Source organism: Ceratotherium simum, chromosome 12 (genome assembly GCF_057802395.1).
Source record: "Ceratotherium simum simum isolate JZ-2026a chromosome 12, ASM5780239v1, whole genome shotgun sequence".
Lineage (NCBI taxonomy): Eukaryota > Metazoa > Chordata > Mammalia > Perissodactyla > Rhinocerotidae > Ceratotherium > Ceratotherium simum.
In genome coordinates this window covers 40,229,955-40,256,269 of record NC_141911.1, presented here as the reverse complement: position 1 = coordinate 40,256,269, position 26,315 = coordinate 40,229,955, and the positions used below count along the sequence as shown (strand labels likewise).

The 26,315-nt window shown below is 37.6% G+C and overlaps 1 protein-coding gene across 2 annotated transcripts in view; it reads left to right on the top strand.

The window, feature by feature from the left end:
* HHIP (hedgehog interacting protein) overlaps positions 1-6,573 on the top strand; it is a 92,002-nt gene extending 85,429 nt beyond the window's left edge. For both annotated transcript variants that reach the window (XM_087437571.1, XM_014780179.2), the window contains exon 14: positions 679-6,573. In XM_087437571.1, the coding sequence (XP_087293697.1) occupies positions 679-693 (15 nt within the window). In that variant the 3' untranslated portion in view covers positions 694-6,573. The remainder of the gene's footprint in view (positions 1-678) is intronic.
* The last annotated feature ends 19,742 nt before the right edge of the window (positions 6,574-26,315 follow it).

Below are 26,315 nucleotides of genomic sequence, written 5' to 3'. Positions count from 1 at the left end.
CTCCTGTGATTTCATTTTCTTTTATTAATTTAAAAATAATTTTCAGAAATGTGCAGATCCTGTGTGTGTATGTTGGCACAGTGTTCGCATATGCACGTACACACACACACTCACAACCCCTATACGCATGGTTGCATAACAGATGGGTTTTAAAAATATATATTTCCTTGTGTGGAGTAATTTACACAAAAATTCCTTTGTAAATTGATAACGGAATTTTTATGTCACCAGAAGATATTATTTGACTTCCCAGGAATTTTCTGTCTGTAATAATGAAAGTCAACTTTAATGGAGTTTTGAAACATTGCTGTGCAATCTGATGGATCTAATAAAAAAAGGCAATATTTTTATATTAAAGGACTATAATATGAGAGAATGTTTCAGAACTCCCTGATGATTTTCTAAATGGGCAACTTGATATAAAATTGTAATCTTCATTTTTATCAATGTATCCAATTACAGAATGTTACACACTTACCTTTTTATTGGCAGAGAAGTCTGGTTACTCTAGCTTAATCACAAGATTGTTTTCAAGTGTTTTATAATTAAATCCTAACAGCACATGTATTCTAAAACCAATCTTCCTAAAAGGTCTGCTTTTATTGTATATTTTATTTAACAATAGGCACTGGGTTTGTGTTACATATTTATATTTTTTATTTTATTTTTATAATATAGACATCACCTAGATGAAACACCTTTACCCTGTCCTGTAAAATACTAAAGTTACATTTTTCACCAACTTAATTGGAAAGAATGGGAGTGAGAAACAGTCTTTAATGTGCTGTGGATCTAATCTAGCAATGTATCCTTGTGCCAACATGTAATCATTAACGACGGATGAAAAAGCAAGAAAACAGCCAATCCTTATAAAATTCCAGCATTAAACATTTGTAAAGTGCTTTTCACCATAGCAAGATGGTCAGAGTATATGTAATTAGAATGTTGCAGATTTCACATTGAATCGAACCTCACTGGAGAAGAGCTCACTGGTTTTAACAAATCTTGGTTATGTAAGCTGTCACTTGTACAAATTTTTAATATAATAATTCTTGCCAAATATGACTTTTAATGTATATGTTCTTTCAGAACTCAATGAAAATCCTCTTTGGTTAATGTATGAATAAATTTTCTGTAAATGTTCTGTTCAAGTTTTTAAAGAAATGCCATGTTCTAACTTAAAACTGCAAAAAGTCTGGTAGACATTTGTCTTAATGGTTTTCGAGGCCAGCTCTCCATGTTTGGGTTATAACAAAATTATAAGGGCTCTTTGCACTACTGAAAAAACATCTACTCATGACATGCACACACCCACTATAGGTTGCCCTTCTGTAAACATCTGTTCCTCCAGAATCTAAATTGGAGAGTAGTATAGATTGTACAGCACAGGCTGACTTTCTAAACCTGCTCCTTACCTTTAGGAGTATGAGCCCCAATTAAAAAAAAAATAAAATCTTGTAACTGGCATTTCTCTATTGTTTTAAAGTGAGAGATTTGCAATTAAAGCACAGTGAGCATTTATATAGAAACCACAATGTAGAAAGGTTGGTTAAGTACACTGCTCTTGTCTTCCATATATGATTACTTAAGTTTCAAGTGACCTCATGCCAAATGGAAATGGGTTGAGAAATCTTGGTTCAGTGCTTAGTGAACAATAGCCTGCATTAAAAAGTGCATGCATAATTTTGCACAATTTAGATTCAATTGACAGTCTATTCAAAGAAGTCTCAGGATTAAATGAGCATGGAGACCAAATTGCCCTCTTACCCCAGAAAAGGGGTGGTCCCTTCTAGTCACACTAGCACTTCATTGGCCCAACAGTGTGACAAATCTTGCAGTGAACCCTGCAGTAGCCTGCATCTGTAGGTTAATAGCAGTCTTTTGTCTCCATTGCTTTCTCTTCATAGCCCTTTTACAGAATTCCATCACAGAAAGTTTTACAATTAAAAAAAAAATGTCCTGACAACCATTTTTGTAAATGGACCTTACCATCTAATCGTCCCTTATTCAACGTGGGTGACATTAACAAAATGTGAACTTCTTGTGAGGGAGCCAGCTGTCTAAATCTGTCAAATTGTGCAGTTTTATTACACATTCTCCCGTTCATAGTTTCACTGAAAACAATAAGGATACTGCTATATATTCAGCAAAATCTGAAAAATCCAGTGTTTCTCTTACATCCTTAATCTTTCCATTTCTTCCAAAAGAAAAGGTGTTATATTGCCATGAGTTCTCCTATTTAAAAATATCTATATTAAATTGACCAAACCCAGATTGTTTTATACAGTCCTTTCCCAAGTGAAAGAGTTTCAAATGACTTAGAAAAACATATGTACCCCAGGTGTCATTGCTTGTTCTATTGTGAGTCATTAGAATAAAAGACTAACATCTTCTAAAAAGAAGATAGCAAGATCCATGGATATTAAACCCAAGCAAAAAAAGTAAAGTCACTGGAGTCATTTCTTTATGTTCTTAGGAAAGCGGAAAATAGCAATGGCTAATTGATGGCTACATATTTTAAACGCAGTGTCATTTCAAAAAATCATTTGATCTTTTCTTTCAAGTAGATTTTTTAAATATGTGACTGGAGAATTATCTTAAATAATTCATGATGAGAGGCAGGTAGTTAAAAAGTTTGAGCTAGGGAAAAGTTATTGATTCATCACAGGAATGGCATCATCTACTTGGTTCATAAAGCACACAATCAAAATAGACGAAAAATGTCCTTGGTATGAATGCAGATGTGTGAGATAAAGATAAAATAAAGAAATAGAAAGATGTATATTATTCCTTTGTCCATTCTATAGGTTAAGCTTTGGGTGTCAATTTAATGTGAAATGCTGTTATGGTAGTTATAAAGAGTTGGAAAAAAACTTTCTACCACTGCTTCTGCTAAACCCTTGTCCTGGTTAACAGAACTTTGTTTTCTTGCCGGTTACTTAAGGTAATGCGAAGAAAACTGAATTGGCACATCATTAAAGTGAAAAGAAGGGAAGATATAAGAAACTTGAGTGATGATAAAAAGTGCTTCCATCCATACCTTTTCTTCTTAGAATTTTGTTTCAGTGTGGCTATTGTGAAATATATCTTTTATTTTATCACAAAGAATACTCAGAAGTTTTCTCAGATTAATGGACCATCTCACAAAGAGCAAAGAAACTTACACATACAACATATTCATACAACCTAAATAGAAAACCATTCTCCTTTTTATTTACATACTTCAGAGCAGGGACTTCTCTATTTCTTTCTTTGAAAATAATTACATAATAATATACTAACAATTTTTAATGTATTTCTATTAGATATTGTTTTTATCTCTGAATCATAAACTATACAATAAGGTTAGTGGGTATAAGACATGAAGTTGGATGCTACATTGGGATCTTTCAAAGTACACATTAATTTAAACTTTTATTAGTCTAAATTTCTTAGCTTGGAAATATGAAAGAGAAACCAAGCGCAAATTTTTAAGAGGAAAACTAAGATTTACCATAGGCTGTTGCATTGACTGACCAATAAATTAAAGTTTCTGAGCATCTCTATAGAAGTTACCTACAATATCTCTCTCTCACTTTCTCTATCTCTATCTGTATCTTTCTTCTCCTCCTGCCTATATCCTTCTTCCTTTTAACCTCTGCCTTCTCCTCTATTTCTATTGTTTTTGCCTAAACAGACATATCCTCAGTACACCCATAATGAAGATGTTCTGGGATAGTTTGCTATTGATTTTGATCGTTATGATCTTTTCTTTATTTTCCTGAAAAATGGCGTCTCCTGGTGTCACATTTGCTCAGACTCTATATCATGAATAACAGTAGACAAATATGAACATACTAGACTGACCTATTACAATCGTTGAAAGAAATAACCAAAAGCATAAATGACTGCCAACCTGGATACTCCAGTTCAGCTGGTGTTCCATCATAAATACAGGAAAAACACAAGGAATATCCCCAGTCGAGAGCAGGGCTAACAATAGTGAAAGTTAGTAGCTATTTCCTATTCAATTAACAACCATTTCTATGGAGTCTCTTTTGAAGATTATTCCAAATCTCTGAGGAAAAAATAAGAAATAATTCCTCAATGGAGACTTCAGAATCTTCTTTCCCCATCCCTGGGATGAAACTTGAACTTGCAGAGAGCTCAGACCAAAATTCCATGCCCAGAAAATGTACATATTTCTATATTACCCCCAGGAAGTTAGTGGGCCTATTATTGTGAATGTTGGCAATACCTTCAGAAAGTTCCTCTTTAGAATATCCTAAAGAAATAGATATTTGCTATCTTACCTTCTTTCTCTTTGCTACACAAACACATTTAATCATATCTCCAATAATTAAGATGGTGTCAAAGAAGTTGGAAAACCTAAGAGTAGAAGCATTTCAATATTAAAAATATTAAAAACATCACCGTAGAACCTGCCAAACACTAATCCTAGCCAACTTCAACACTTGTTTCTCTTAAATATCTCCTCGTAAGTTTTGGAAATTGCGTTAAAGTGACTGTTTAGGACAGTGAGTTGATGTATTCATGAGTGCATGAGGAAGTGTTGTAGCACCATTTTCTTCTCAATCACAGTGGTAGGTTCTCTAGCTGCTGTGGAGAGGTTTATTCATTTATCAAATTAGCACTTTTCTTAAATTCGTCGTTAAATATGAACTCAAGCCACACCCATCATTTACCCTGCTTTCCCATAACCATTTGTATAGGTCATATATAAGTTGGTTGAAAAAATAAAAAATAAATAATAAATAATGGATCCCTTGTATCAACATAAGGCCTTAGCCTAAAACCTGTTATTGCTTTTTTTAGCCAGTAACATACAAAAAAAAAAAGGTATCAACTCAACATGAATTCTAGGGTTATATCTCATGTATATCACAAAGTCAGACATCACATTTCATTCAGGATGTTTTTTGCATATATACATTATGTATGACTTAAAATACATGTATATATATACAAGCAAATTAACATAAATGTGTGGTGAGTTATCACAATTGACTATAATATTTTCAGTTAAAAAAAAACATTTTAGCACATAGCATAGTAAGAACAACATTAACAGTGATGGGAAATTCATAATGGCTAAGTATAAAATCAGTTTTGTCTTCACAGCTGGAAACTAATTCTTGTACATTTCCTTTTGCACTAAAAAATAACTAGCCAATAGTTTCCATTCACACGAACAACGTGTAATCAGGTTTGTTATAGTCTATGCCCAAAATGTATGTTGGATGTTTATTTACCTCATATTCTTAAAATCTGAGACATGATTTTCCTAGAATAAATTAAGATTTCATGTATAGTAGAAGCCCTTTCATAACACTATTTTGAGAAATTGAATTGACAACCTTATGAGATATCAGATATTTCCCTTATGGCATTATATTTATAGGACATTTTTGGATATGCATTTCACCAAGAACCATGTAGTAACAAGATAAATGATACTGAGGGACTATGGAATTTTTGGACCCTGATTCCCTAGGACATGCTAAAGAAGACTATTTATTTAAAAGAAACCCATCTGATTCAAATGAAAAAATTACCGAATCATTATAATTAATAAGCATAAGAGAAATCTGAAAAGAGACCCCCGTGTATTTCTGGGCTTTGTCTGTGATTAATTTTGTCCAGTTGTAAAGAATGGTTAACTTTATCAGTCTTCTAACATGTTTTGGTTTTCCTAGTTGTTCATTTTCATTTAGGTTGTTGACAATTAGGGCAATCTGTCCATAACCTTATACTCATGGAGGATACCAGAACCAATCCTTGCTTGAATTTCTGTTAATAAGAGGCAGAAGCCTGAAGGAACAAGTAGTAAAAGCTGGTATACTTTTGAGGGAGCAGAGTTAATATATGAACTAGTTGGGATTTCTATAAATGCTCTTCTAAAAAGTAACACACAGTCATTGGCTCAGATATTCCCTCCAAATTTGAATTAATCTGTTTAACCAAGTTATTATAATATGCCGTTCTCTTTGATCGATCTATTATTCAACCATTCATTAACTCAACAAATATTTATTGAAGTGCCTAGTATGTGCTATAGAAAAGACAAGGACGTTTACAGTGGGGAAGTGTGAGCCCAATGGGTATGATGAACATGTTGGAAGCAAAAGACAGTAATCGCACTCAATCAGCTCCAATTCAGCTCATTAGAATCCAGCAATAATAGTACAGATGGCCTAACGTACATCTGTGTGTATCTGTATGTGTGCACACACCCATGTATATATATTTATCTATCTGTACAAACACTACATATGTATACACACTATCTATGTAATATATAATATATGTATAATGCATATAAATTCTAACAAGTGTATTTGTGTTCTCTTTAAAATAGAACAATTGTATCTTGAAGTGGTAAATGCAGAGAATTGGTTTTTATTGTTGATCTGTGGATTTAATGATTTTTAGGTAAAAAGGATGTTTAAGTGTATAATTTCTTTTCTTAATTTAATATATTTATGTAAATGCATGCCTGAAATTTGGTTAGATTGGCTGTGTTTTGTGTCCTTTAACATGATCAAATGTATTAAACTTTATCTTATGACCTGACGTACATGTGCTATTTTAAAATTCTTTTTTGTTTTAGAATTTTAAAACATTTTTCCTAAATATTCATGCTAATTACATAAACACTAATTTTTAGCTATTCTGTACCCACACTACTTCTTCAAAATATCCTTGCCTTTTTTCGTTTTTCATGTTCTAATTTTTAGGTTTTACTCCCCAAACTATACGCCAATGTTAAGAGTCAGTTTCATTGTATAAATGTATTAGGCAGCCGTAAGATGTTATATTGCTTTAAATTTACCCTAAGTTGTAGATGATTTAAATCTGATCCTTTCAAGTAAGTAAGAATTAATAAGTGAAGACTATCAAAGGCCATTGAGAGTACCAAGTGCCCAAACTGAAGGGAAGAAGCATGTAGAGGGAGGGACATGAAGAAAGGTAATTGCCGATACCCCCAAACCTTGCTGACCATCCCATTTTGCTTCCAGTTAACCCTGTCAAGGGTTTTTGTATAAGATCAGATCTGCTATTTTGAACATGAATTTTAAGTCTGCCAATATTCTTTAGAAGAGCAAAATGCTTTCATCTAGATCTCCTTTCTTCCTGGATAGATACATCTCTTTGACTCATTGAAAGGAAAAGCTATTTCTCTGTGAGATGATTATTTCTAGGAGAATAAAATGTGTTACAAGGTGCTTATTCACAGACGCAGTCCCTGAGCTCAAGGTACGGTCTAGAAGTTTTAAGTTAGGCAAAGTGACACACTGAGAAGTGTCCTTTAGCCATTCCACAGTGGCCCAGGAAGCCCCAGAGTTCTCCTTCAGGCACTGCCTTTCCAGTCCTTAGACTCTGTTCCCGTGGCTTAGCCCTTAATTACCCTCTTTGTTTCCTGGGCATGTCTGGTCTCTCCAAACAGATTATAAGTCTCCCGAGGGCATATCTTATACTTTTTGAAGGCCTGACGGACTTAGAATTCCCGCATACTTGATATAAGAAAAATAATAATAATACGTGTATACAGCCTAGAGATGGAAGTGGTTTCGTGCTATTGCTAATCTCTCTGGGTTCCTTCACTGCCCCTTGATTGGCTTCTCAACCAAGAACTGTCCCAATGGAAAAGGCCATTATTCCCACAGTTCTCACTAAAAATTTTCATACCTCACATTTGTACTTCTAAAACTATCGGCTTCCAGTTTGTCCAGAAGTCTGACAGCTAACGTGAGAGAAAGTTCTATGAACTTGCTTCTTTACACTCCCTTTTTTTTTTTTTTGTAGAATTCTTTAGACTAATGTACTATTTCCAAAGGAGGTACAACTTAAAATAGCAGCCACACTTAGTAGCTTATCAAAAAAAAAAAAATACAGTTTTTTCTCTTCGGAGTTCCAAAGAGGTTTCTCTGGAGATTAAATCCTACTGTCATTCAAAGAAATGAAAGGATAAAAGGAAGAAAAACAACTTGGATGAAATATTTCTTCTGCCTTTTCATAATTTGATTAATGTTTGATTTCTATACAATATTTTCTATGATTAAAACAAAGAGAATTTAAAAGGGGAAAGGAAGGGGCAGGGAGAGAGAGGGAAAAGGCTGGGTAGCTCCTGAGTATAAAATTCATTCTTCTTGGGACTATGCCCACATCAGAAACTACTTGAGCTCACTCTTGTAATTTAATAAGATGTCATCAGATCACTTATAGCCTTCTAATTAAAACTACTTGATGCAAAATCCATGTGCTTCATGTAAAGCAATTTAGATTATCATAGACACTATTCTATGATGTATAGCTACCAAAAGCCATGCTTGCCAGGTGTACTGGCAGGAACCCTGGGCTAGGGCTGTGCAACATGGATCCTAGGCCTGTGTCTCCAACTAATTAGCCAGGTGATAATGGGTAAGTTCCTCACTGTACCAGGACACAGTTTCCCTATGTATAAAATGGGAGACTTAGGTTGCTTCCAGCTCTAACAAGTATTGCTATTAGATATTACTAATCCCAGCATCCATGTGGGTTGCAGATTTGAAATTACAAATTTTGGAGAGGAGTCCATTAACTACTCCATTTTATTAATTTGTAGTGGCTAAATAATTAGAAAAGACACTCTCACTCATTTTTTTTCTCTAGTCTTCCAGCCTCCTCTCCTCCTATCCTCTGTGGTTCTTTGCTGCTTTCTCTGATATGTTCTCTGAATCTCCTTTTTCTGCTCCTCCCATCCCGGTATGGTTCATTCTTGAATCCTTTCATGTCTCCTATAGCTCTCACTCTAAATTTCTAAAACACTATCTGATCTGTGGCTATCATTTTCTTTGTGCTGAAGAAATACACTGCTACAGGGAGCCTGCCACTCCCTCCAGGGTCCTTAATGTCTAGTTTTGCAACTATCAGAAACGTAATTGTCTCTTCCATGAGCTGTGTTTCCAAGAAGACTGCTATAGGCACCCTACCTGACAGATAGGGATCATATTCGGGGCAGATACAAGAGCATAAATGCCTGGTAGACATCATCTGAATGTTTAATTCTTGATTCAGAAGAAAGAGTAACCATGTGTTTGCTACAGCTGTCTTAATAAAGTACCACAGACTGGGTGGCTTAAACAATGTTAATTTATTGTCTCACAGTTCTGAAGACTAGAAATCTGAAATCAAGGTGTCAGCAGGGTTAGTTCTTTCTGAGAGCTATGACGGAAGGATCCATTCCAGGCCGCTCTCCTTGTCTTTTAGATGGCCATCTTCTCCCTGTGTCTTCACATAGTCTTCCTTCTACGTATGTCTCTGTGTCCTAATATCCCCTTTTTATAAGGACACTAGTCATATTGGATTTGTGCTCCCCCTAATGACTTCCTTTTAACTTGATTACCTCTGTAAAGACCTTATCTCCTAATAAGGACACATTCTGAGGTACTGGGGATTAAGACTGGAACATATGAGTTTTGGGGGCAGACACAATTCAACCCATAACATCATGCCCCAGAAATGGCATCAGACTTGCTGAACCTTCATTTTCATCGTGTAAAGCAATGCTTCTCAAACTTCAGTGTGCCCCCGGTCACCTGGGGGCTTTGCTAGAATACAGATTCTGATTCAGTAGGTCTGAGGTAGGGCCTGAGATTCCATATCTCAATAAACTCCCAGGTGATGCTCATGTTCTTGGTGCATGGGCCACACTTTGAAGAGCGATGATTTAAAGCAAGTTTTATAGCCTGATTTAATTTTACAGACAGAATAGTAATACTGGAAAAGACTTGATGGAAACACGGCTTTCTGCCTCCAAAAAGGAAACAATGATACGTCCTGTACCTCCATTCCAGGCTTGTGCTTAGTTGAGTAGAATGTACACAAGAGCATAGAGTAAATATTTGTGCATGGCAGTCAGTCATCTTCGTGATACTGGGGCTGCGTGCTGTTGTTACTACAGCTGCTGTTTTTATTTTTAGCAATAGCATCATAATCACACAAACAAGTACAATATTTTCATATACATTGGAATCCGTCTATCTGTTCAAAATAAACTTCAACTGGGTTGCTAAGCAATATGTACCATAAATAAAATATATGTTAGTTTTAAGCTATGTAAATTGTGCCACGATAGTATGTAGTAATAACAGAAAACTGTGAAAGACTCCTATGAAGAGGAAAAATTTTAAAAGAGAAAATATCACTATGAATAAAAATATTTAAATGAAGACAGAGACCTTGAAAAAATAGAAAATGAAGTTGTGTGTTGTAACGAATTTTCAGAAATCAAGTTTTATACCTTTATCTTAACACCAAGATATAATCATGTTGCTTAGAGTTGTAAACATAACTAGAATTATGTCAAAATGCCTTGGAAGCAACTTTTAGTGCTGTTCACTAAAGAACACTACTTACTATCTGATTCAAACATTCATGTATATTTTACAGCAGAGCTGCCCAATAGAACTTTCTGTGATAATGGAAATGTGCTGTATCTGAACTGTCCAGTACAGTAGCCACTAGCCACATATGGTTATCAAGCACTTGAAATGTGGCTAGTGTGACTGAGGAACTGAATGTTTAATTTTATTTAATTGTAATTAAATTTAAATTTAAGTTGCCAATATAAAAATAAAGTGTCTTTTTATATTGGCTACCTCAAAAACCAGAGCTAAAGGCAATTCTGACAGTTCGGTTAAAATGTTCTGGTGATGTGTTCGTTTGATAATCCCTTATACATAATTCACACTGGAATGTTTTACATTCCCTTTAACTTTGTTCTCTGTTGATCCTGTAGCTTATTCCAAATAGTATACTGAACATACTCTTTGTTCTGAAATTTTTTACATTGGCCTTTGACCAAAACCAATAAAATTCTTAAATCTAGGTGTAGTTTTATAGTACAGTCAAAATCCATGGTGCATGTGTGGAAACTATGCACTGTGATAACGTGAATGCACATCTCTGAGTATAAATAAATGAAGAAGGAGCACTGTATACACAGAATTGTTGGATAGAAGTGATGGGGCTGACAGTTGTCATGTGTCAAACTCTCCTCTGTATTAGAGAAAATACAGACAGAGGAACCAGGAGCATGAGAGTGCCACTATGTGCCTTTATATTTAGTTCTATAAAATTCTCCTGGAAGAAAAGAATTTTGGAGCAATAACAATATTTGGAGAGAGAAAATCAAATCCATTAGGCTGTATATAAGATTTGGCTCTAACAATTTCACCACACGCTACGTGAAGTAACCATGAGGCATAAGCAGTAGGTCATAGCCAAGGGGAATGTCAGAGGTCCAAAGAAAGAGTAAAGAAAAGATCTCTCCCTTAGTGGAAGTGGAAGACACAAAAGGCATAAGACAGTAGCGATTCAGCTAAACCAAATGGAAATAAGTGGAGGTAGTAGTAATAATATCCAACACTTATATGGTGCTGTGTGCCATGCACCTATTCTAAGTTCTATGAAGGGTCTGAGATTTCACTCTACTTAGAAACTAATAAGTTAGTCTTCCACAGTTTCATGGCTGCTGGCAGAAGATACGAGACTTCTGGGTCAGAGACAAAGGACAGTTTACTATTCATAGCAATAGCCATAACCAGTAACTAGTTCTCTGAGCCCAAATTCTCACAGGGTAACACAGAAAGGGCCAGGTGATAGTTGCCCATGCAGTGGGTTAAGTTATAGAAGAGGAATTTTGAGCTTAGGGACACCAAAGCTTTTGCAATGGACAGTAGGCAAACCTACCTGATCTTTGCATTAGAGGGAGAAGCTACCTCTATCTTCCAAAGCTGTTTGCTATACAAGCATCCTTGAAAAGATAGTTCAGAACAAAGGCATTCAGTGCTTCTGCTTACAAGATATGCAGAAACACAAAAGACCCATGGAGAACTGTCACCCAGTGAGCACTTTACAAATATTAACTCATTTAACCTTCTCAACAACCATGTGAGGTAGGTACTCTTATGCCATTTTACAAATAAATGGAGGGACACAGAGTTCCCACAGCTATTAACTGATAGATGAGGATTTGAACCCAACAATCTGGCTCTGGAACAGCATTGTCCAACAGGAATATTATATGAGCTATGTGTATCATTTTAAATTTTCTAGTAGACACATTAAAAAAGTAAAAAGAAATGGTGAAACTAATTTTAATAATATATTTTATATAACTTCATGTACCCAGAATATGATCATTTCAACATGTAATCAATATATAAATTATTAATGAAATATTCTACATTCTTTTTTTATACTAAGTCTTTGAAAACCAGTGTGCATTCTACACATATAGTACATCTTAATTCAGACACAAAATGTTTATCAAAAAATACTTGACAATTGAGGGGCCAGCCCAAGCGGTTGTGTGCGTGCGCTCCGCTGTGGCAGCCTGGGGTTCACCGGTTCGGATCTCGGGAGCCCACCAATGCATCGCTCGGCAAGACATGCTGTGGCGGCATCCCATGTAAAGTGGAGGAAGATGGGCACAGATGTTGGCCCAGGGCCAGTCTTCCTCAGCAAAAAGAGGAGGATTGGCAGATGTTAGCACAGGGCTGATCTCTTCACAAAAAAAAAAAACTTGACAATTGAAAAAGTAGGTTCACATACCCAAGTTGTTCCAAACACACTTAAAAGCTTTCCAGTAACTGAATTAAGTATCAGTTTTTAAAGGTAAACTAATTAGGATTAAGCAAATTAAACATGCCGTTCTTCAGTCACAATAAGCCACATTTATGTGCTTGATAGCCATACCTGGCTCATCATGGCTCCTGTATTGGACAGAATAACTTTAGAGCCTGTGCACATAACCTCTGTGCACTCCTGCCTCACAAAGTAAGTTCATTAAAAGTGTAGAGAATTTTAACTTAATTCTGTGTTCTTCTATTTTAATTGTTTAACAGTCACAGTTGTTTACTTCATTATGCCTGAGTGCAGCATGGAGGATCAGAGCAGAGGCTCTGATCCCCATATTAATGTGCTTCCCTTCTCCATGCACTCAGACCCGGGCTGAGCCACGTTCCATCACTTCTTGTCACTTCTCAGCTGTGTGACCATAAACATATTTTCTGACCTCTTGAAGCCCCAATTTCTTTATCTTTCAAGTAGGGCAATAATAGTATCTCTGAAGATTGAAAGAGGCCATTCATGTAAAGGGCCTGACACAGTGCTGGGCACATAGTTCTTACTAAACAAATGTCAGTCACCATTTGGTATCTAAAATAAATTTAATATGAGAGACCAAAAAAAATTTTAATAGCACATCATTTTAAGATGTCTGTTTGCTTCCTGGGGAGAGGCCTTGCTCACTTAGCTGTGCAGCCCAATATCACCCTCTAGTGCCAAAAACCTTGAACAGCAGGCATCACCAACCAAACTTCCAGAACACCAAACCCCTGAGAGAATGCATTCATTTCTTCCCCCTCAGGCGCTGTGTCTGACCCAGGTCCCCCACCCCAGCCATGTTAATTAGTTCTCTGTCTTCTAGGCCAGTGCTTCTGAGACTTTAATGTCCCTTCTTACTAGTTACCTGGGGATCTTGTGAAAAGCAGTTTATGATTCACTAGGTATGAAATGGAACCTGAGAGTCTGCATTTCTCCTCAGCTCCCAGGTAATTCCAATGTTGCTGTCCCATAGACTCCTCTTTAAGCAGTAAAATTTTAGGAAATTCTATTTATCATTTCAACTCTTTTAAAAGTAATCTCCAAATTGTTAGAATAAGGAATTACAGGATTAAACTAAATGTTGTCTTCATTCTCCTGTGGACATGTGCAAGAGGAAAAGCCCTAAATGGATACTCAAGCTGAAATACACCTGAATATTAAGGATGGCTTTGAAGAGAGCAGCAGTGTTCCTCCAGGGAGAATGCCTCAGCAAGAGACTATGAGGGTAGATGGGCCATTCTGGCAATTTTTGTATTCCTTTGACCTCAGAATGTAATTCAAGATCATGTGCTATTCTAACTAGATATCTATGAATTAATAATGACTATATAAATTAATCTGTGTTCATAGTTCAAGGCTCAAGATAATTTGGACTAGATAATGGCATGGTGGGGGGATCGCTGGACCAGCAGTGGAAACTGAGTCAGAATCTCAGCAGTCACTGATCAGTAGTCTTTACAATGTCATATTCAAGAGACATTGGAAGATTAACATTTGGAAGATATCATCATCTATACTTATTTCATATTTGATAAAATGGATATAAGGATAACTGCCACATTTCTGCAAACATCGAAATGAGATAACACAGTGAAAGTGCTTTGAAAATAGTGTTCCATGGATATAAGTACAATTCATTAGAAGTCTGAAAGATGAAACTGGTCCGGTATCTTTTTGGCATAATAAACAATATTGGTGGTTATTTCTGGTAAGGATAAAAGGGGAAAGGGGACTTGGAGTTTATTTAAATTTGTCTATCCATTTTTTAAAAACTTATTAAGATTACAATAACTTAATTACTCCGAATTTCTAGGTATTTGTGTTGCCTCCCATAACGTGACTGCCATGTTAATGATAATATTTATTCTTGCCTTGTTTTCAAACATTTATTTCTGATGATGAGTTTCATACACTACAACACAGTCATGCTTTGTTGGTAAGTTTGCTCATTATCTAGCTGGACTCACTGTTACCAACTTTGGTAAAAACGAAGTCCACAGGGTTTTTCAAAGGCATGCTGAATATCAAACACAGCAATCGTGGAGGGTCTTGTATTTATCTCATGAGGTATTGTGATATCATTCTGGACGTGAACTCACTTTTTTTACCTACTTTCAGCCCTCCTCCCACCATGGATATATATGAAGACTGGCCTCTATACTTCCTTGTTTCATTGTAAGAAATGACTTGATTTGTTTCTGTTGGCTTCTTAGAAGCTTGTTTTAAAGTATTTCATTTCCACTTGTTTTGAGTTAGGATCCCATATTAATGTGTTTCCCTTAACTGGTCCCCTCAGTGATATTAGATTTCAAAAAATAAATTCGTATCAATGTGCTATTCTTACTACAAATGTAAAGGGAGAAAGAGAAGTTTGCTTACCAGAGTTTGGGAAAAAACGAAAACAATATAAATCCAGCCCTACATTTCTATAATGAGAGAAAATCAAAGAAAGGTAGGAGGGAAGACAGGAGGGAGGGAAGAGGGAGAAAAAGGAAGGAAGGGAAGAAGAAAGGATAGGAGGGAGGGAGAGAGGAAGAAATTGGGAGGTTTCCTTCCTATATACTTTCTCTATTTTCATTTACACAATAAAATCTGACATTAGGACTAGGAAACACTGATTTCATCACAGGATAATGTTAGGAACACTTACAACAATCCACCGATAGATTGATAAATAATTACTAAAGACTATTTGGGAAGACAAAGGTATATATAAGTTCTTCATTCTCAAAGGAAGTTTCTTCATTCTCAAAATGCTGAGAATATGGGAGAAGAAACAATATCCAGACGTAAAAGATACACTATTAATGTCTAAAAGTACTTACCTAGCAAAGCCAGTTTTTTGGCTTAAATCTAATTCACTTTTATTATTTACCTAAGGCCTGTGTTTGGGGCCTGGGTCAAGAGAGAAGGGTGAGATTTTATGTTACAATTAAGATTCCAGATGAGGTTTCACTTAGTCCGTGAACCCATCATTGTTTGTCACCCTGGGCATTGTTAAGATTCCCATAACCAGGCCTACTGGACTCCTGGGCCAGCCAAACATCTTCCCACCATCATTATTAGTGTCACAAGCTCTTGCTTTCAACCTCTTTAGTCAGTCTGCCTATTCAACTTCAGTCCAAGATTGCTGCTTTTCTTTTCATTATTGTGTTTACGAGCTACTTCACTAGAAGCAGAAGCAGCCACAATAAAATACATATCCAGATTCAGAAAAGTTTATTTGCAGGCAGGTAGCATGAGCCAATAACAGTATGGCGTTGTCATATTGCTCCAAACATAATGCTGAATTCAGTTAATGTTCTATAAAGTTAAATTCCCTAACAAAAAGATACAACCTGAATATTGCCATAGAAGTGAAACAGGAATGCAGAGCTTCTCAAGATTAGAACTTCATACTGCCAGCCTTACTTCATTATCCAATTTGCTTCTATCCTTGTTATGGAAGAAAAACAGCAATGTTAATATTGGGAAGGAATCCTCATCTGAAAATCACCATGTGAAGATACATTATTACTCTTCCTTTGGGAGACAATCAAAGTGCATTTAATGTATGGCATCCCTAAAAAGCAGCTCAAGAGATCCCCTCAAAAGTCCACTTGGAAAACTTAGACTAGACCTATTCAACCTCAATTCCTCTTGTCCCCAAACGCCTTTCCAAGCAATTTAACAAAACACTTGAGGCATGTGTAGTAGAGAGTTGAGCCAAGTGAAGAAGAAACTGAAGGAAGTCAAACAATGCTCAGCAAATACTTCCTTGCTTAGATGTGAAAAATTATATGGAAAGCTAATCAGTGGCCAAATGTCTCCTATCTGGCTAGGTAAAATGGGATCTAATAATCATCCAATTAGGTGTCTGCAGCCAAGAATTCTCTTGACATACCCACTGCCCTGCACTGGAAAACTTGGAGTGCTGCTGGAAAATCTAGATAGGGCAGAAGAAGACTAGAGGAAAGGAAGGTACTTGATTATCAGAGATTGCATCTCTAAGAAGTGGGTCTGGGTCATGGGCTCCTGTGACAAGAAGACCAAGGAACACAGGAAGGACCTCAGGATGTCTGTGTCTTTCAAATGAGAACTAAACAGCACTGGAGAAATGTCAACTTAAAAGGAAGAAGGGATGGAGGAGACGTCTTACCGCTGCTGTGTAGTTATTGCTGCATCCTTTAGAAAGTGGCCGGGTCAAAGGGGAAAGACTATTTCACAAATGATGTGTTTTAGTTTGATGGATGAATTGAGTTGAAGCATCAATTTATCCTGGCATTCGGGCATTCATTCAACATTCAGCTAAACAATGACTGCACACCCACTTTGGGTTAGTGGTACAGAAATAACTAAGACAGACAAGGCTCCAACCCTCAGCGAACATACATTCTAAGGAGGGAGACATGATAGAGAAATTAACAGTAAACATACAACACACAAAACAGTAAACATACAATACACTATAATTATATATTGTAATAAATGGTATTGTGGCAGATTGTATTATTCAAAGGTTGCATGCAACAAGATCTCCCATCCCACATGCTTTCCTAGAGTCGTCTCCCATCAAGAAGACTTGGAGTCTTATTTCCCCACCCTTGAATCTGGGCCAGTAAAAACTAGAAATGATGCTGAGTGACTTTCAACATCACTACGCCATAAAAGGTTATGCAACTTCCACTTTGCTCACAGGAACTCTTGGCTTCTGAAGCCTTCAGCCACCATGTAAGCAGTTGGACTAACCTGAGGCCACTATGCTGTGAAGAAGCTAAAACTAGCCTACCTGGAGACACCATGAGACTACATGAAGGAGAGTGATGTCCAGCCAGGCCAGCTGCTCCAGCCCCATGCTGTTCCAGCTCCGGTCACCTCCTGACTGCAATTGCATAAGAAACAGCAAGCAGAAGCCACACAGCCAAGCCTTTCCTCAATTCCTGTCCCAAAGAAACTTAGAGATAAAATAAAATGATTGCTTTTGCTTTAAACCACTAAGTTTCGGAGTGATTTATGGCATAGTAATTGATAAACAGAACAGTTAAGAAGGAAACGAACAGGGTGATGGCACAGAGAGTCACTGGGAGCAAGAGCTACTTTAAACAGATAGGCCAAAGAAATCCCATCTTAGGAGGAGGATGGGAAGAGTTTGGAAAAGGGCATCCCAGACAGAAGCAGAAACCAAGACCTGGAAGGAGGAAACGACTGTTCGTGGTCATGGAGGCCAGACTGGCTGAAGTATTGGAAGCAAAGGGAAGAATGAGGTTGGAGGTGTAGGCAGGAGAGAATTATGCAAGGTCTTGTAGGTGCTGATAAGGAGTTTGGGTTTTATTTTAAATGCTTTGGAAAGCCCTTCGGTGATTTAAAACCACTAACACCAGTCCATACCCGTTACTCCAGCTGCCTCTCCCTCCAGGCCACAACTCTCTTGGCGTATGATCATTAATCCAAATAATGGGCTTCAGTGTCCACTGGAAACTGAAATTGAGTAACATCAAAAGACAGTACATCCACAACCCCAATCACCAGTTTCTGCTCATACTGCTGTGGCCCAGGTCTCCTTTATCTCAGAGATTGATACGTATCCTCTATAGGGTTTCCTGGTGACCGATATATCTGGTCCTGAACTCTTTCAACCCCACACTCCAGTTTTTTATCTTCACACTTGTTTCCCCTATAAGGAGCTTCGTTTTTGTATTTCCCCATAGAACCTTCCCCACAGACACTGAGTATATACTCGTTGAATGAACGACTTGCTAGAACAATGCAAAACCATGAAAGATGCGCCAAAGGTTGATTTAGTAGCCAAATCTGCACATTTAGTAAACTGTAATCTGCAAACCCTGTCCTTGCCTATATATCTTGATAGGGTCTTCTGGCTGAAGTCCTTTGTGCCCAGGGCCTTCAATAAATCTGCCTTGATTTCGGAGGTTTGTGGAGCCTCTTTTTTTAAACAGCATTTGAAACTCTAAAGACACTCTGAGGCATCTCAGCTCTGTGAGCAAAGAAGGGAGGTGGAGGGGGTGGGATGAGTTGGGGCAGGGTGGACCGGGTGGTCGACTGGTTCTTATCATAACTGTTTAGTTTCATTTACATTTTTCCCTGGGTTGCTCAGGTCCAGGGCAGTGTTATTTGATGTTGAACACCTGCCTTCACACAGGGAGAGCTGCGGCTAGCCCTGCTATAGAGCACCATTGACATTCCTGCTCTACAGAATTGTACAACAGGGCTGAAAGGTGGACAACCATGAGCTCCTGTCTGGTTCACAGGATTCTGGCTCAAAAGGAGTCACCCCATTCATGATTACAGAAGTAGTGCTAGAGTCTCCTTATGCTTTTAGTTCCTGTGGTAAAAGCAAATTTGTCAGTGTACTTAAACCATTTGATTTTGTTCATTGGCCATTTTTATAGGTCTCAGTGCACTCTTTGATGAGACATGAGTGAGAGATGAGTTAAACCCTAGACTATACTGTGCTAAGCTGATTCTCAGGGAGTCCTTGGTCATATTTAATCAGAGCTATATTCAAATTGAAAGTTACATGACTCAGAAAGCTTTCCATCCTGAGACTCTGTGACAATTCACAGCTTACTGGATAATTACAAATATGCAGGGGCCTCGAGAGTGGCACTTCTGAAACTTTCATGTCCATGCTAATTCTGTGGGCATCTTATATAATGCAGATTCAGATACAATAGGTCTGGAGTGAGGCCTGAGACTCTGCATTTCTAACAAGTTTCCACATGATGTCGATGCCCTGGTCCAGGACCATACTTAGTGTAGTAAGAGTCAAGTTAGACTCCAGTTTCTACAGCCCATGCCCCTAGCATAGTTGTTCCCAAAGCATGGTCCCCAGACCACAAGCATCAGCATCACCTGGAAACTTGCTAAAAATGCAAAATCTCGAGCCCACCCCAGACTTACTGGGTCAGAAATTGCAGTGGTGAGACTCAGCATTCAATGTTTTAATGGGCCTTCCAGAGGATTCTGATGAACCCTAAAATTTGCGAACCAAGGCACTATCAAGATTCACTCACTCAGGGGAACTAAAGAATTTTAGCCACTGTCTCTAAACTTTGATCTAACAATCAACAACTCTAGAACAAAAAGTTTGGTATATATAACACAAATCTAGAGTTTAAAGTATAAGTTCATTACAAAATTATCCATTCGTTTCATCCTTATCTTCAAAATGCAACTTCCATATAAAAATCCTAAGCATTTTTTCACATTTAAAAAGATTAATTCCTTCAACCCTCAATTAAAGATCTTCTGGTTCATTAATATGATCTTTGGACAAGTTCAAAATCCTGAAAGCCAGGGTCTTAATGCCCGAGTATGGTCACCAGGCCAAGGTGGGCTGGAGTTCTTGAAGTCAAGGCACTTGTTTGAACATTTCCAGTGGCCTTGTGGTTATCCCTGAAGGGAGGTGAATAGACAGCTCAGTGATATCTCAGACTGAAAAATTGTGGACTCAAGAGTCATTTCTTATACTCAAATGGAGTAAGCCAAATGGATGACCTCCTAAAATGATTGGCAGAATCAATAGGCTAGTACAAATTAGACTACCTTCCCAGTGTAGGCTGGAAAAACATCTGTGACCTCAGACATTGAGGCAAAATTTCCAGGGCTGCCAGGACCCTGTTAACTGTCTATCACCTGTAAAAGTGCAAAAGGGCAGGCTACCCCCCAGGTCACCAGAGAAGGTGGAACCTGGAGTCTGTCCAGGCCACATAACACCACCCGGGATGCCTGTGACTCAGGCCTAGAGCCTTCGTACCTACTCTGGTTTCAACTTTCACAACTGGGACCACTTTGCAATTTCAGTTTTAAGAGTAGTCTTGGGGAGAAATACATAAACCCCTGACTAATACCTTCTCAACTATAACTATGCCAGTACCAGACTGTGCAGCAATTGAATAACGCTGACTAATAATATGTTAGACTCCTATAGCTCTTTTCATCTGAAGACCTCAAAGCACACGGCCCATATGACCTCACTAATCCTTAAAACAACCTCTGTGAAATATATTGGAAATATTATTATCTCCATTTCTCAGACAGAAAAAAGAAAGCATTTATGAATTTCCCAAGTCTCACTCTGAGCTCACAACTAGGCTCAAGGCTAAGAGTAGGTAGAGAGATTTCCGGCATTGAAGGGGTTCAGGAAGAAGGCACATAAAAGAACAACAATCCAGAGAGGAAATGACTTTGGTTGTCCTGTAAGCAGCATTAATCATGGAACCAATAGAATTACTAAGAAACAGAAAGAGGGCTGGCTTTTGGAATTTTTGTGGTTATTGTTTTGTTTCAGAATACATATTTTTATATCTCCATGCTTTGTTTTAGTCTTTATTCGGGTCAGTGTAGGTTTGGGGGGACAGGGTTGAAGGGAGGTCATTGCTTTATCTTTCCACATTGCTCAAGTTCATCTTGTGAAGTTTTGCCCAAAGTCAGTGGCTAAGCTTACACTTAAGATTCTGATCCGTGGTTTCCTGATTGTTCCCTTGACTCCAACTTCTTTTTCCCAATACTGTTTTTGTAATCCACATTTTATTTATGCAACAATTGCAAAAATTTCCCCAAGGGGGTCATTGAGGATATTATCAAAAGTACCTCAGATTTCCTGAACTGATACGTTAATATTTAAAACTTTTTAGAATAGTGAAACTGCCTTTCTTTCTCCCTTTTTTTTCTTTCTTTCTTTCCTTCTTTCCATTTTCTTTCCTATTTTAAAATGTCAAAGGCTTCCTGACATGCTTTGGCCATGGAAATGGAACATATTTTCTCATTAGGTTAATTAATGGCTCTGCTTGGGTGGCATAATTTGGTGTAAGTTTCCTTTTAGAATTCTGTCATAACTAAAAAGGATCTTATTTTTGTTATGTTTTGTGGTGTCTTTAAATTTTTATGACTTCTACTTTGTTTAGTCTGTGTGTAATCCTTCTTTTGAAACCTAATGTCCTAGAAAATTTACAGTTTTCTCTCAAAACTGGCACTTTTTACATTTTACAGTGATTCCTGTTTCTTTGGTTCTCACTAGAACTTCATTTAAGTCCTTAAGGTGTAATTCGCAGCTCAGGGAATTTATGATTACATCGTCAAAGTAAACTCCCCAAGTGCAATATATTAAACCTGACAAGATGCTGTTCATTAATCTTTGAAATATAGCCAGGTGTGATGTAGTGAAGTGAGCCTTCCAACTAAGAACAGCTAAAGAACTCCCAACTGCCCCCCACTGGGGAGGATTCCTTCCTCTTCACTGCCAAGGCTGCCTGGGTGGGGACTGAAAGGGCCAAACGCCCTTCCTTTGCCAACTGTGGTGTTCCCTGCCTCTGCTGGTGTTCCTACAGTTCTGCAGCTTCTCACCTTTTCATGCATTCATTCAATCAACAAATATTTATTAACAACCTACCTTGGGTCAGGCACCAAATGGACCTGGAGAGACAGTAATGACCAAAACAGAAACAATCCCTTGCTTCATGAGGCTTATAGTTTTAGGGTCTAGCTATAAACAAAGGCCTCAAGGCTCCTTTACTCAATACCGCCAAACCCATGTGAAACAACCTACATTGCCTGAATGTGTAGAATTTCTCCTCTGTCCCAGACATAGCTTTGATGCTAAATGACTCCCATTATCTGTGAGTGAGGTTGCAGGACAGCTTGATGAGTGCCCTGATGGAGATTTGCAAATGGTACTATCAGGGAGGAGCAACCAAGCCATCTCAGGGGCAATCAGCACTTGGTCAGAGAAGCAGAGTCTAGCAAATCACTGTGCCACACTACCTCTAGAACAATGCAGACAATCCAGATTAAAGGAAGTACCTCTTAAAGGCATCGATAGGTCTTTTCCCAGAACAGTCTGCCTATATAAAACATAACGGACTAAACGCAATGCAGTATTCTGAATTGGATTCTAAAACAGAAGAAGGACATGAGCAGAAAAACAGGTGAAATCCGTACAAAGTCTGGAGTTTAGTTAATAGCCATGTACCAATATCGATTTCTTAGTTTTGTCTAATGTGCCATGGCAATGTAGACATTAACACTAGGAAAAACAGGGTGAGGGATATTTAGGAACTCTCTCTGGTACTTTGGCAACTTTTCTATAATTCTAAAACTACTCCAAAATAAAAAGTTTATTTTAAAAATGTTTGCTTATGAAACAGAATCCTTAAAATGAATAATAAAAAGCTACTAAAAAAAAAAAAAAGCGCATGGTAGGCATGGGGAAAAGATACAGCTTCCAATGACAAACTACAAATTTTTCTTGAAACTAAAGAGAAATACATCTAGAAACTCAAAACCGGAAACTGACATTCTGCTAAAGACAATATTCTCACTGGACCTGTCCCTTTTTCTCTCACGCTACTTAGGTCTACTCTCATCGGTTTTAAAATCTCCTTTTAAGGTATGTGTAAAAGGAACGAGTGTGTAGAAGAATCATATGCCCCAAGCTCAAGAAGCATGATTCCTATCATTTTATTTTTTAGCTCTCTGAATTTACAACATTTGCTCTTTCAATCATCGCCACCTCCCTAATTCACACACACACACTGACATCCCAGATCATGGCTGAAACACAGCTAGCTGTTCCTTTCCTGTCTGCACATATACTCTTCATTTTCCTGTATTTGCCTGGCCGTGTAGAAACTTCTTTTTAAGTAACATAACAAGCATTCATGTGTGCAGATTGAAGATATTCCAGGCTTAGAATTACATTCAAGAGGACTTGGCTTATGGCATCCAATAAGTGATTCCTGTTTTTGTTAGACTTCTTACACTGTGGAGTAGTTACACAATATGTGCAATACACACTCCCATTTAGATCTTTTCAGGAAGAATTTTCTGTTTCAAAATAGAAATGGTAGTGATGAAAGCAATGTTTTTTTAGTTAGCTGCCTGCTTGAAAAGATAATGGTTTTGTAAACTAAGTGGAAACCTCTAACACACTGCTGGCTGCAGTGGGGACTTCCTCCAAAAGCCGAGTTAGCCATTCAGAATTCAAATGGTGCCTCGTTTAAGAGAAAATTTCTCCCCACCCAGGGAAATGGATCACAGAATTAGAATATTAGTGCCGGGATGATTCTTAGAGATCATCTAATATAATTTTATCTTATTAAAGATGAGAAAAATAGGCCTGGGGGCTTGTGCCTTATTCAAGGATTTGATGACTGAGCTGAGCCAAAACCAGATATCCAGATGCCAGGCTCACTGCCTCCTTCTCCATGCCACACTGGCCCATCATTTTAGGGCTCAAGGTCTGGGGGTTTAATATGAATAGTCAAAAAGCTTGCTTTGTGTTCCATACCTTTTTTATTCAAATGAAATAATGTGGGCAACCAAGTCATTTATAAACTGGGATGTACCACACACATGTCATCTGTAACTGATGCTGTTGTTAGTATCATTAGTATCTATATAGGGCTAGGAGAGAGACACGACACATGCAAATTTTACAAATTCTAAACCAGAAAGAAAGGCAATTTTTACATGCCTATGATCATCTTCTGCTCTATCCCTTCTGATTCCGCTGCTTTCCCCTGGGGCCCCCCGTTTTCTTTAAGAATCTGCTTTTTAAAATTCCTTTCCTCCTTTTGGACTTTCATTCCCTCTTTTTTAATATATATAAGCTGACAAGGAGGACTTACTGAAGAACAGAGTCCAGGTTTCTAGAAAGGCTCTGCAAAGAGGAAGTAAAACCACATCACACCCTTCATCTGCCAAAAGTAATAAACCCAACCAGTCTCAGCGCCCTCTTGACTTCATCAGCCACGAACGCTCCTCATTTCTCCCATTCCTTGCAGAAGAAGAGGAAAGAATGCCAGGCAAATCAAACCATGGGAAAAATAACACCTTCAAACTCAGGGCAAAATTCTCCTTTCCAATCCTGGTTGCAGATGTCCCATCCGGTATGCTTGGCAGGATATGCTGCTCTTGGAACAAGATGCAGAACACAGGTTAGAAAGAAGATTTTGGCCAAAGACTGTTTGTTAATTTTTAATTCATAGTTGTAAAGCCTGAGAAATCTCACTATGATTTAGTTTCATACAATAATCAAAACAAATCCATATAAGACATAGTTCCTTATACAGCTTTAAGAAATACACCTTCTGATTTCCCACAAATTATATTAATTAATTGCTCTGCAAATCAGTGCATCTGTGCTTATCATTAACTGGTAGAATGAATGACAAACTCAAGATTCAATATTCCAATATTTGCCCAAAACAGAAACTGCTGTGGGAATTCCAGCCTAGAAAAGCCATTCTTGATTCTTGCCTTTTTTTTCCAATTTGAATCCACCTGCCTCCTCTCTCAAATCAGTAGAGGATCATTTGAAGATGAATAAGAAAGCCCACCTTCTTAATATCGACTTTCATCTTTCCAGTCAACCAAGAGTAGCAACTGAGAGAAAAAAACAAACGCAAACACTTATGATGAAACACTTTCTGAAACATAGGTTTTTGGATTAAAAAAATCAAAGAATCTGGATTTTAATCCCTGTTCTGTCACGAACTCACTGTATGGCATCTCTAGGTTCTCAAACTCCTTCTGGGTCCCCCAACATTCTGTTTTAAGAATAAGGATAGTTTGTTCTAGTTCTAATATTCTTATTTTATTATCCCCGAAATTAGATTTCTATCAAACAGGCAGGAATACATCAATATCTCCAAAAATGGCTGGCACGTGGGTGGAGAAAGGCACATGCTTGTATCTCTAGAGATGGGTATTAATTGGGGAAACAAAAGTTCTATGACCAGAAAAAAGAAATCTCCGTGATTAAGGTTCCGCTTATATTTCTATTCATTTCCCATCCACCAAACATTATCTTTAACTGCTGCTTTCTGTTCCCAGGATTTTTTCCAGGAGACAGCAAAAACAGCAAAAAACTCAAATGCATCCAGAGAAACTTTTTTTATAGTGATTAAAAATCTACCAAGAAGATAACATTTCAGAGGCATTGCTTCATGATTAATCTTTGTTTTAAAACAATTTCTCCCATGAATGCTTGAAGGAAGGAGCTAGCATGCACTGAGCCCATGCTCTGCATCAGAATGAATGCTCCACATTTAACATTCATTGATATCTAATCAGGGCCCTTAAAGAGAGAGATTAATATCTCCATCTTACAGAGGTAGAAAACTAAGGCACAAAGTATAAATAACTAGTCCAAAGTCATTATATGTAATAAATGCTGAAACAGAAATTTAAACCAAATGTATCTAATTCCAAAGCCTTTCTTCTACAACATGTGAGCTTGTTTCTACAGTACTTCGCCTCTTAGGAAAGATTAGCTTATTAATGGTATCCAAGTTAAGTTTCCTTTCTCAAGACAAACTGCATGCAGTCATGTAATTATAACACTTTATTTAAACTGTCAGCCACAAACTATTGGATTTGGTGAGTACTAACATAAATTCAAAATAAAGGAGGAAAGATTCTTGCTTTATAAGTGCGAAAACCAAGGTATGACCGCCCTTGTGGAAGATCCAACCGATGTTTCAAAAGTCACTAGAGGGATTACACAGCGGGCTGAGAAGACTTCACACTGGTCGTTCTTTTCAAATAATATTTCCCTACCTCACCCTGGCTTCAACCCAGAGAGTTTCAAGGGGCAAAGGCAGCAGGAAGGAGAAGCAGCGCTGGCGGGCAGTGGGTCAAAAGTGTGCCTCGTAGAGTGTAAG